General features: G+C 49.8%; 2 protein-coding genes across 7 annotated transcripts; both read left to right on the top strand.

The window, feature by feature from the left end:
* Positions 1 to 2,876: 2,876 nt before the first annotated feature.
* LOC129639359 (EKC/KEOPS complex subunit LAGE3-like) lies at positions 2,877 to 4,482 on the top strand. 2 transcript variants are annotated; one of them, XM_055564465.1, is made up of 3 exons: positions 2,877 to 3,342; positions 3,841 to 3,963; positions 4,178 to 4,482. In XM_055564465.1, the coding sequence occupies exons 1-3, from the start codon at positions 3,002 to 3,004 to the stop codon at positions 4,305 to 4,307; spliced, it is 594 nt and encodes a 197-aa protein (XP_055420440.1). In that variant the 5' UTR covers positions 2,877 to 3,001; the 3' UTR covers positions 4,308 to 4,482. The 2 variants fall into 2 exon arrangements, with proteins under 2 accessions (XP_055420440.1, XP_055420439.1); XM_055564464.1 differs by having other exon boundaries at positions 2,893 to 3,342; positions 3,838 to 3,963.
* Positions 4,483 to 8,160: 3,678 nt separating this feature from the next.
* On the top strand, positions 8,161 to 10,012 carry LOC129638925 (EKC/KEOPS complex subunit LAGE3-like). Of its 5 annotated transcripts, none has more exons than XR_008708093.1 (3): positions 8,161 to 8,180; positions 9,135 to 9,257; positions 9,472 to 9,769. XR_008708093.1 is itself a non-coding variant. In XM_055563673.1 (3 exons), the coding sequence occupies exons 1-3, from the start codon at positions 8,295 to 8,297 to the stop codon at positions 9,925 to 9,927; spliced, it is 621 nt and encodes a 206-aa protein (XP_055419648.1). In that variant the 5' UTR covers positions 8,275 to 8,294; the 3' UTR covers positions 9,928 to 10,012. The 5 variants fall into 5 exon arrangements, 4 of the variants coding, with proteins under 4 accessions (XP_055419648.1, XP_055419650.1, XP_055419649.1 ...); XM_055563673.1 differs by lacking the exons at positions 8,161 to 8,180; positions 9,472 to 9,769 and adding exons at positions 8,275 to 8,686; positions 9,822 to 10,012; XM_055563675.1 differs by lacking the exon at positions 8,161 to 8,180 and adding an exon at positions 8,275 to 8,635.
* Positions 10,013 to 12,080: the final 2,068 nt, after the last annotated feature.

The raw sequence follows: 12,080 nt of genomic DNA, 5'->3' as shown, positions 1-12,080 counted from the left end.
CGAGTACCCTGAAACCTTGCTATACTCACTAATTAATTGTAATAGCTCTTTTCTACGTCCCACTGGACTTCATACATAGACAATCATTTTGTCTGTAAATAAATACACACTTCTTCCTTTCTTTCCAATTTATGCGTTTTAACTGATTTCTTTTAAAATGAAAGCTCCAACACTTTGGCCACCTGATTTGAAGAGGTGACTCATTGGCAAAGCCCCTAATGGTGGGAACGTTTGAAGGCAGGACGATAAGGGGACGATGGAGGATGAGATGGTTGGATGGCTATTGAAAAGAACACATGCGAATCAGTTCTAACGAGGTGGATGAAACTGGAGCCTCTTATACAGGGTGAAGTAAGTCACAAAGAAAAACGCCAATACGGTATAATAATGCATATATATCGGATTTAGAAAGAGGGTAACGATGACCCTATATGCAAGAAAGCAAAAGAGACACAGAGATAAAGAACAGGCTTTTGGACTGTTTGGGAGAAGGCGAGGGTGGGATGATTTGAGACAATAGCATTGAAACACGTATATTACCACACGAGAAATGGATCGTCAGGCCAGGTTCGATGCGTGAGACAGGGCGCTCAGGGCCGGTGCACCGGGATGACCCTGAGGAATTGGATAGGGAGGGAAGTGGGAGTGGGATTCAGAATGTGGGACACATGTACACACATGGCTGATTCATGTCAATGTATGGCAAAACCCAGAACAATATTGTAAAGTAATGAGCCTCCAATTAAAATAAATAAATAAATGTCAAAAGAGGAAAGCCAAAAAAATTTGCAAAAATAGATGAAATCAACAAATTCCTTGAATGACCAAAATTCCCAAAACTAACTCAAGAAGAAAGTGAAAACCCTAGATATCCCTAGGTCTATCAAAGATTTGGAACAGAAAACTCCAGGCCCATGTGACTTAAGTAGTGAATGCTATGAAATACATAAAGGAGAAATATCACCAAACCCATACAAATTCTTTCATAGAGGTGATTTTAACAGTTCTCAAACCATTATGAGGCCAGCCTTCCAAAATACCAAAACTGGATGAAGACATTGCAAGAAAAGAAAACTATAGAACAATATTCTTCATTAAGCAAAAAAAAATGAAATGTTAGCAAATTTAATCCAGCGAATATATACAGCATTAGGACCAAAAAAGATCTGTCCCGAGAGTGAAAGATTGGTTATGCATTAAAATATCTTCAACCAGCGTTATTCATCATATGAAGAAAACACAGGAGAAAAACCATATGATCATTTGGATAGATGCCATAAAAGCATTTGGCAATATTCGAGAACCACTATCTTAAAAACTCTTGGAAACCTAGGACTACAAAGAGACTTTCTTAATCTGATCAAGGTCACCTACAAAACTCCTACAACTAAAGGTGATAATGGAGGAAAATCTAATCCCTACACTGTGTGTGGGTGGGGAAGGCTGCTGGCCTTCGATGTGGAGGCCACCGAGAGGCCTATCCAGCCAGGCAGTGAGGATCAAGCGGACTGACTGAAGTACCTGTCCCCTCCTCGGGCAGTGGCCCCGATCCACTCACCTCCCGTGGCACCAGTGGTTCCCCGGCAGACGCACACCACCTATCAGATAGTGGCGCCCGAGCCCCGTCATCGCCCCCAGCAGCACTGTGTCTGTTGACTTGACCCCTTCCAGACACAGAAATAGACCAGCACCCAGCAGGCCAGCAGACACAGGGTCACCTCCCAGTTGAGGGCACCTGGCAGCTACAGCCCTCCGGAGAGCTACAAGACCTTGTTCCTGGAGAGGGAAGGCCCGTGAGACTTGTGCCAGCAGAGGCCACGCGACTAGGGGTTTCCTGGAGGCCGTTGTCCTTCCGGCAGCCCTTGTGTGAGGCTGTTCGCACCGGTGCTTCTGGCGGGCCTGGGTAAGCCCCTAGCCTGGATTCCATGCAGTCTGTGTGCCTGCAGCCCCAAGAGGCCCAGCCCCATGCCATCTCCACTGAGTCCAACAGTAGTCCTCGCTTCCCTCCTCAGGCGGCCAAGCACAGTCCACTCCGCATCCCTAGTCTCAGGACTCCAGGACTGGTTCCCCATCCACCACCATGCAAAGGCACCTGCGCATGAACAAAGCACACAGAGATGCCAGTCTGCATGCCTCTGACACGTGCTCTCTGTCACACACACACACACACACACCCATGTGCATGACTCTGTGCACAAACACACTTATACTCCCATGTGCATGCACCTGACCACATGCTCTCTCACACACAGGTACACACACATGTGCTAGCACCTGTGCATAGGCACTGTCTATCTTCCTCGGGCACACACACATACAAACATGGACAGGCAGATGCCCATGTGTTGCACCTACCTAGAGACACACGAATGCACACGTGAGCTACGTGTGGGACACCAGAGGGACAGACCAGGCGTGACATAAAGGGGCCCCACTGCCTTCCGGAAGTTGATGACAAGGACGTACGCTCAGCAGGACGGTCACCTATGAGCGTGGCCAGGATGGCAACGGCACAGACTTGGAGGTGCACAGGGACCAGGGCTCACTTGGGGTTTGCAGGCTTGGACAAGAAACAGTCACGTGCGCTGCGGAGTGTGGCAGTGTCTGCTTGACCATGCGCATGAAGGACTGGCGCCCCTCCCCCGGCCCCACCCCCCCCAACACACACACCCAGAGGCATCACCGCTAAGCCGTTTACCAGGTCTCCGGGCCAAGGCGGGGCTGACTTAGAGCACCCAGACCACGTGGGTGTGTGTCCACACAGGCGGTAGGGGGCGACAGAGCACACTAACGCATGAAATTTCAGCAGGGGGCGTCCATTGCCCGAGAGCCTCCAGTCATCGCGGGAACGAATGTTCGGTGGGAACCAATCGAGAGGCAGGACCAGGGTGAGGTGCGCAGGCGCTCTGCCTATGCTGAGCTGCAGGTCGCAGTACACGCCTGGGTTCTGTAGGGAGGGTTCAGTCTTTCCGGCTGCGGAGGGAGCGGGAGAGGGTTCAAGATGGAGTCCAACGCGCACGGTGGAGGAGCCAGCAGGGCAGCCGATGAAGACCCTGGTGCCGCAGAATTTGCAGTGGGCACAGCACGTGGTAGCTGCAGCGAGCCGGGTGGTTCTGGTGGCCAGGATGACCCTGGCAACCCAGCTGGCCCTGGTGATGCCATCAGCCGTGGAGTTCATGGAGGCGCTGGTGACCTGGCTGGTCGCAGAGGCCCCAGCGCTGCAGGAGAGTCAGGTTGTGCAGCTGGTGCCATTCCGAAGATCCCGGGGCCATCACACGCTCCAGGGCCTGGTGGAGCTACTCCACCTGCAGCCGCAGTTCTGAGTAATCGAGCCATCCAGTTGTATCCTGTTCCAGGAAACCCAGCGGGCCAGGCGGCCGCGGGGGCCAGGATGTGAGCTAGGGGTGGTTTGCGGGGGTTGCAAGTGGTGCTAAAGTGTAGGAGGAGGGTACTCTGGGGGGCTGGAGGATATGGGTCAGGGGTGGTCTGGCTGTGAGGGGAAGATAGTGAGGAAAAGCAACCTGAAGGGAGCCAGAGAGTCGGGAGCTGATATCCAGGGTGTCTGCCCCGTGGCCTTGTGGTAGAATGCGTATTTCCGTGAGCAGGGAGCCTGTCGTAGAGGCAAAATGAATAGTGTGGATGGTGGTGAGGAAAAGCAACCTGAAGGGTCCCAGAGGGTCGTGCGGTGATATCCAGGGTGTACTCAGGGTATAGGCTGAGAGGTCCGGACTTTCTAGGCGGCCTCCTTGTGGGAGAAGGCGGGTCTCAGCGGGCAGGGATCCTGACGTACAGGCAAAATGAGAAGTGCGGATGGTGCCTTAACCTTATGTCCACCAGCAGCCTCACTGTGCCTTTCACATCACACGTGGATGCGGGCCTTGCCCGCCACATCCTGACTGCACGTACTCAACTGCGAGGGTCGATTCGGAAGGAGCTCGACGTTAATGGCCGCATGCTGGTTCTGTGAGTTCTAAAGGGGTCCGGGGCCGGGGAGAGGGTGGTGGGTGCTGGGTGGTGGCCAAGGCCAGTCTGGGCCCAGGAGGAGCCATAATGGACGGTTAAGCCTAAAGGAAAAGTGTGGTGCTCTGGGCTTGTCGGTGTGCGGGAACAGAGGGAGGACCTGCTCCTCTTCCCCCTTCTCGGAGGAAAGTTGAATTTCATTTTCCCTCCCTTGTAGCCGATTGACTGCTGAAGACCCTGGCCTGCTCCAGAACTCCATCGTCTTCTGTCTGGAGCAGCTTTCCCTGGTGATGCGGTCCTTGCAGCACTTTGGGGGCCCTGTTTCTCGGCACAGAAGAAGGGTTTAAACCCAGCCTATGTGCCCTAGCTTCAGGTGTCGTTCCCCCAGGGCATTGCTTTCTGCAGTACTTTGATCGGGCTTCATCTTATGTCTGTGCTGCTTTTGGGGGCTCAGTGTCTACATAGTTGTTTGGAGATTGTTAACTGCAGAAAATAAAACTGAGCTTTTGTGCTGTCTCTGAATTTATTTTTAGCTTCTGCACTTCCTCATACTGCATTTGTCTTTCAGTTGGAGGGGAGGTTCTGAGATCCAGATATTCGAGGACCACAATGTAATTGAAGACAATGTAAGAAGTGGGAGAATAAGAAAGTTGTATACTGTCATTCGGTATTAATTTTGGAATATTTTAGGATTTTATAGTTACATTAAATGTTAAGAGTTACCAGAGGCATTCCCTGGTGGCTCAGATGGTAAAGAATCTGCCTGCAGTGTGGTAGACTGGGTTCAAACTCTGGGTTGTGAATATCCTCTGGAGAAGGTAATGGCAATCCACTCCAGTGTTTTTGCCTGGAGAAATCCTGGACAGTGGAACTTGCAGGCTACAATTCATGGGGTTGCAAGGAGTTGGACTCCACAGAGCAAGTGCACTTTTCGCTTTTCATATAACACCTGAATGATGTTGTTTTTCAGTCTATAATTCATGGCCAACTATTTGTGCCCCTATGGACTGTAGCATACCAGTCTCCTTTGTCCTCCACCATCTCCTGGAATTTACTCAAATTCATGTCCATTGAGTGGGTTATGCTATCTAACCATCTCACCCTCTGTCTCCCCCTTCTCCTGTTGCCTTCAGTCTTCCCTTCAGTCAGCATCAGGGTCTCTTCCGGGTAGTTGGCCCTTCACATCAGGTAGCCAAAGTATAGGAGCTTCAGGATCAGCATGAGTCCGTCCAATGAATATTCAGGGTTGATTTCCTTTAGGATTGACTGGTCTGCTCTCCTTGCAGTCCAAGTCCTCTCAAGAGTATCCGAGTACCCTGAAACCTTGCTATATATATATATATATATATATATATATATATATATATAATTGTAATAGCTCTTTTCTACGTCCCACTGGACTTCATACATAGACAATCATTTTGTCTGTAAATAAATACACACTTCTTCCTTTCTTTCCAGTTTATGCGTTTTAACTGATTTCTTTTAAAATGAAAGCTCCAACACTTTGGCCACCTGATTTGAAGAGGTGACTCATTGGCAAAGCCCCTAATGGTGGGAACGTTTGAAGGCAGGACGATAAGGGGACGATGGAGGATGAGATGGTTGGATGGCTATTGAAAAGAACACATGCGAATCAGTTCTAACGAGGTGGATGAAACTGGAGCCTCTTATACAGGGTGAAGTAAGTCACAAAGAAAAACGCCAATACGGTATAATAATGCATATATATCGGATTTAGAAAGAGGGTAACGATGACCCTATATGCAAGAAAGCAAAAGAGACACAGAGATAAAGAACAGGCTTTTGGACTGTTTGGGAGAAGGCGAGGGTGGGATGATTTGAGACAATAGCATTGAAACACGTATATTACCACACGAGAAATGGATCGTCAGGCCAGGTTCGATGCGTGAGACAGGGCGCTCAGGGCCGGTGCACCGGGATGACCCTGAGGAATTGGATAGGGAGGGAAGTGGGAGTGGGATTCAGAATGTGGGACACATGTACACACATGGCTGATTCATGTCAATGTATGGCAAAACCCAGAACAATATTGTAAAGTAATGAGCCTCCAATTAAAATAAATAAATAAATGTAAAAAGAGGAAAGCCAAAAAAATTTGCAAAAATAGATGAAATCAACAAATTCCTTGAATGACCAAAATTCCCAAAACTAACTCAAGAAGAAAGTGAAAACCCTAGATATCCCTAGGTCTATCAAAGATTTGGAACAGAAAACTCCAGGCCCATGTGACTTAAGTAGTGAATGCTATGAAATACATAAAGGAGAAATATCACCAAACCCATACAAATTCTTTCATAGAGGAGATTTTAACAGTTCTCAAACCATTATGAGGCCAGCCTTCCAAAATACCAAAACTGGATGAAGACATTGCAAGAAAAGAAAACTATAGAACAATATTCTTCATTAAGCAAAAAAAATGAAATGTTAGCAAATTTAATCCAGCGAATATATACAGCATTAGGACCAAAAAAGATCTGTCCCGAGAGTGAAAGATTGGTTATGCATTAAAATATCTTCAACCAGCGTTATTCATCATATGAAGAAAACACAGGAGAAAAACCATATGATCATTTGGATAGATGCCATAAAAGCATTTGGCAATATTCGAGAACCACTATCTTAAAAACTCTTGGAAACCTAGGACTACAAAGAGACTTTCTTAATCTGATCAAGGTCACCTACAAAACTCCTACAACTAAAGGTGATAATGGAGGAAAATCTAATCCCTACACTGTGTGTGGGTGGGGAAGGCTGCTGGCCTTCGATGTGGAGGCCACCGAGAGGCCTATCCAGCCAGGCAGTGAGGATCAAGCGGACTGACTGAAGTACCTGTCCCCTCCTCGGGCAGTGGCCCCGATCCACTCACCTCCCGTGGCACCAGTGGTTCCCCGGCAGACGCACACCACCTATCAGATAGTGGCGCCCGAGCCCCGTCATCGCCCCCAGCAGCACTGTGTCTGTTGACTTGACCCCTTCCAGACACAGAAATAGACCAGCACCCAGCAGGCCAGCAGACACAGGGTCACCTCCCAGTTGAGGGCACCTGGCAGCTACAGCCCTCCGGAGAGCTACAAGACCTTGTTCCTGGAGAGGGAAGGCCCGTGAGACTTGTGCCAGCAGAGGCCACGCGACTAGGGGTTTCCTGGAGGCCGTTGTCCTTCCGGCAGCCCTTGTGTGAGGCTGTTCGCACCGGTGCTTCTGGCGGGCCTGGGTAAGCCCCTAGCCTGGATTCCATGCAGTCTGTGTGCCTGCAGCCCCAAGAGGCCCAGCCCCATGCCATCTCCACTGAGTCCAACAGTAGTCCTCGCTTCCCTCCTCAGGCGGCCAAGCACAGTCCACTCCGCATCCCTAGTCTCAGGACTCCAGGACTGGTTCCCCATCCACCACCATGCAAAGGCACCTGCGCATGAACAAAGCACACAGAGATGCCAGTCTGCATGCCTCTGACACGTGCTCTCTGTCACACACACACACACACACACCCATGTGCATGACTCTGTGCACAAACACACTTATACTCCCATGTGCATGCACCTGACCACATGCTCTCTCACACACAGGTACACACACATGTGCTAGCACCTGTGCATAGGCACTGTCTATCTTCCTCGGGCACACACACATACAAACATGGACAGGCAGATGCCCATGTGTTGCACCTACCTAGAGACACACGAATGCACACGTGAGCTACGTGTGGGACACCAGAGGGACAGACCAGGCGTGACATAAAGGGGCCCCACTGCCTTCCGGAAGTTGATGACAAGGACGTACGCTCAGCAGGACGGTCACCTATGAGCGTGGCCAGGATGGCAACGGCACAGACTTGGAGGTGCACAGGGACCAGGGCTCACTTGGGGTTTGCAGGCTTGGACAAGAAACAGTCACGTGCGCTGCGGAGTGTGGCAGTGTCTGCTTGACCATGCGCATGAAGGACTGGCGCCCCTCCCCCGGCCCCACCCCCCCCAACACACACACCCAGAGGCATCACCGCTAAGCCGTTTACCAGGTCTCCGGGCCAAGGCGGGGCTGACTTAGAGCACCCAGACCACGTGGGTGTGTGTCCACACAGGCGGTAGGGGGCGACACAGCACACTAACGCATGAAATTTCAGCAGGGGGCGTCCATTGCCCGAGAGCCTCCAGTCATCGCGGGAACGAATGTTCGGTGGGAACCAATCGAGAGGCAGGACCAGGGTGAGTGTGCGCAGGCGCTCTGCCTATGCTGAGCTGCAGGTCGCCGTACACGCCTGGGTTCTGTAGGGAGGGTTCAGTCTTTCCGGCTGCGGAGGGAGCGGGAGAGGGTTCAAGATGGAGTCCGACGCGCACGGTGGAGGAGCCAGCAGGGCAGCCGATGAAGACCCTGGTGCCGCGGAATTTGCAGTGGGCACAGCACGTGGTAGCTGCAGCGAGCCGGGTGGTGCTGGTGGCCAGGATGACCCTGGCAACCCAGCTGGCCCTGGTGATGCCGTCAGCCGTGGAGTTCATGGAGGCGCTGGTGACCTGGCTGGTCGCAGAGGCCCCAGCGCTGCAGGAGAGTCAGGTGGTGGAGCTGGTGCCATTCCGAAGATCCCGGGGCCATCACACGCTCCAGGGCCTGGTGGAGCTACTCCACCTGCAGCCGCAGTTCTGAGTAATCGAGCCATCCAGTTGTATCCTATTCCAGGAACCCCAGCGGGCCAGGCGGCCGCGGGGGCCAGGATGTGAGCTAGGGGTGGTTTGGGGGGGTTGCAAGTGGTGCTAAAGTGTAGGAGGAGGGTACTCTGGGGGGGCTGGAGGATATGGGTCAGGGGTGGTCTGGCTGTGAGGGGAAGATAGTGAGGAAAAGCAACCTGAAGGGAGCCAGAGAGTCGGGAGCTGATATCCAGGGTGTCTGCCCCGTGGCCTTGTGGTAGAATGCGTATTTCCGTGAGCAGGGAGCCTGTCGTAGAGGCAAAATGAATAGTGTGGATGGTGGTGAGGAAAAGCAACCTGAAGGGTCCCAGAGGGTCGTGCGGTGATATCCAGGGTGTACTCAGGGTATAGGCTGAGAGGTCCGGACTTTCTAGGCGGCCTCCTTGTGGGAGAAGGCGGGTCTCAGCGGGCAGGGATCCTGACGTACAGGCAAAATGAGAAGTGCGGATGGTGCCTTAACCTTATGTCCACCAGCAGCCTCACTGTGCCTTTCACATCACACGTGGATGCGGGCCTTGCCCGCCACATCCTGACTGCACGTACTCAACTGCGAGGGTCGATTCGGAAGGAGCTCGACGTTAATGGCCGCATGCTGGTTCTGTGAGTTCTAAAGGGGTCCGGGGCCGGGGAGAGGGTGGTGGGTGCTGGGTGGTGGCCAAGGCCAGTCTGGGCCCAGGAGGAGCCATAATGGACGGTTAAGCCTAAAGGAAAAGTGTGGTGCTCTGGGCTTGTCGGTGTGCGGGAACAGAGGGAGGACCTGCTCCTCTTCCCCCTTCTCGGAGGAAAGTTGAATTTCATTTTCCCTCCCTTGTAGCCGATTGACTGCTGAAGACCCTGGCCTGCTCCAGAACTCCATCGTCTTCTGTCTGGAGCAGCTTTCCCTGGTGATGCAGTCCTTGCAGCACTTTGGGGGCCCTGTTTCTCGGCACAGAAGAAGGGTTTAAACCCAGCCTATGTGCCCTAGCTTCAGGTGTCGTTCCCCAGGGCATTGCTTTCTGCAGTACTTTGATCGGGCTTCATCTTATGTCTGTGCTGCTTTTGGGGGCTCAGTGTCTACATAGTTGTTTGGAGATTGTTAACTGCAGAAAATAAAACTGAGCTTTTGTGCTGTCTCTGACTTTATTTTTAGCTTCTGCACTTCCTCATACTGCATTTGTCTTTCAGTTGGAGGGGAGGTTCTGAGATCCAGATATTCGAGGACCACAACGTAATTGAAGACAATGTAAGAAGTGGGAGAATAAGAAAGTTGTATACTGTCATTCGGTATTAATTTTGGAATATTTTAGGATTTTATAGTTACATTAAATGTTAAGAGTTACCAGAGGCCTTCCCTGGTGGCTCAGATGGTAAAGAATCTGCCTGCAGTGTGGTAGACTGGGTTCAAACTCTGGGTTGTGAATATCCTCTGGAGAAGGTAATGGCAATCCACTCCAGTGTTTTTGCCTGGAGAAATCCTGGACAGTGGAGCTTGCAGGCTACAATTCATGGGGTTGCAAGGAGTTGGACTCCACAGAGCAAGTGCACTTTTCGCTTTTCATATAACACCTGAATGATGTTGTTTTTCAGTCTATAATTCATGGCCAACTATTCGTGCCCCCATGGACTGTAGCATACCAGTCTCCTTTGTCCTCCACCATCTCCTGGAATTTACTCAAATTCATGTCCATAGAGTGGGTTATGCTATCTAACCATCTCATCCTCTGTCTCCCCCTTCTCCTGTTGCCTTCAGTCTTCCCTTCAGTCAGCATCAGGGTCTCTTCCGGGTAGTTGGCCCTTCACATCAGGTAGCCAAAGTATAGGAGCTTCAGGATCAGCATGAGTCCGTCCAATGAATATTCAGGGTTGATTTCCTTTAGGATTGACTGGTCTGCTCTCCTTGCAGTCCAAGTCCTCTCAAGAGTATCCGAGTACCCTGAAACCTTGCTATACTCACTAATTAATTGTAATAGCTCTTTTCTACGTCCCACTGGACTTCATACATAGACAATCATTTTGTCTGTAAATAAATACACACTTCTTCCTTTCTTTCCAATTTATGCATTTTAACTGATTTCTTTTAAAATGAAAGCTCCAACACTTTGGCCACCTGATTTGAAGAGGTGACTCACTGGCAAAAAAATGGTGGGAACGTTTGAAGGCAGGACGATAAGGGGACGATGGAGGATGAGATGGTTGGATGGCTATTGAAAAGAACACATGCGAATCAGTTCTAACGAGGTGGATGAAACTGGAGCCTCTTATACAGGGTGAAGTAAGTCACAAAGAAAAACGCCAATACGGTATAATAATGCATATATATCGGATTTAGAAAGAGGGTAACGATGACCCTATATGCAAGAAAGCAAAAGAGACACAGAGATAAAGAACAGGCTTTTGGACTGTTTGGGAGAAGGCGAGGGTGGGATGATTTGAGACAATAGCATTGAAACACGTATATTACCACACGAGAAATGGATCGTCAGGCCAGGTTCGATGCGTGAGACAGGGCGCTCAGGGCCGGTGCACCGGGATGACCCTGAGGAATTGGATAGGGAGGGAAGTGGGAGTGGGATTCAGAATGTGGGACACATGTACACACATGGCTGATTCATGTCAATGTATGGCAAAACCCAGAACAATATTGTAAAGTAATGAGCCTCCAATTAAAATAAATAAATAAATGTCAAAAGAGGAAAGCCAAAAAAATTTGCAAAAATAGATGAAATCAACAAATTCCTTGAATGACCAAAATTCCCAAAACTAACTCAAGAAGAAAGTGAAAACCCTAGATATCCCTAGGTCTATCAAAGATTTGGAACAGAAAACTCCAGGCCCATGTGACTTAAGTAGTGAATGCTATGAAATACATAAAGGAGAAATATCACCAAACCCATACAAATTCTTTCATAGAGGTGATTTTAACAGTTCTCAAACCATTATGAGGCCAGCCTTCCAAAATACCAAAACTGGATGAAGACATTGCAAGAAAAGAAAACTATAGAACAATATTCTTCATTAAGCAAAAAAAAATGAAATGTTAGCAAATTTAATCCAGCGAATATATACAGCATTAGGACCAAAAAAGATCTGTCCCGAGAGTGAAAGATTGGTTATGCATTAAAATATCTTCAACCAGCGTTATTCATCATATGAAGAAAACACAGGAGAAAAACCATATGATCATTTGGATAGATGCCATAAAAGCATTTGGCAATATTCGAGAACCACTATCTTAAAAACTCTTGGAAACCTAGGACTACAAAGAGACTTTCTTAATCTGATCAAGGTCACCTACAAAACTCCTACAACTAAAGGTGATAATGGAGGAAAATCTAATCCCTACACTGTGTGTGGGTGGGGAAGGCTGCTGGCCTTCGATGTGGAGGCCACCGAGAGGCCTATCCAGCCAGGCAGTGAGGATCAAGCGGACTGACTGAAGTACCT

Source organism: Bubalus kerabau, chromosome X (assembly GCF_029407905.1).
Source record: "Bubalus kerabau isolate K-KA32 ecotype Philippines breed swamp buffalo chromosome X, PCC_UOA_SB_1v2, whole genome shotgun sequence".
NCBI classification, from domain to species: domain Eukaryota; kingdom Metazoa; phylum Chordata; class Mammalia; order Artiodactyla; family Bovidae; genus Bubalus; species Bubalus kerabau.
This window is presented reverse-complemented; position numbering and strand designations above follow the sequence as displayed.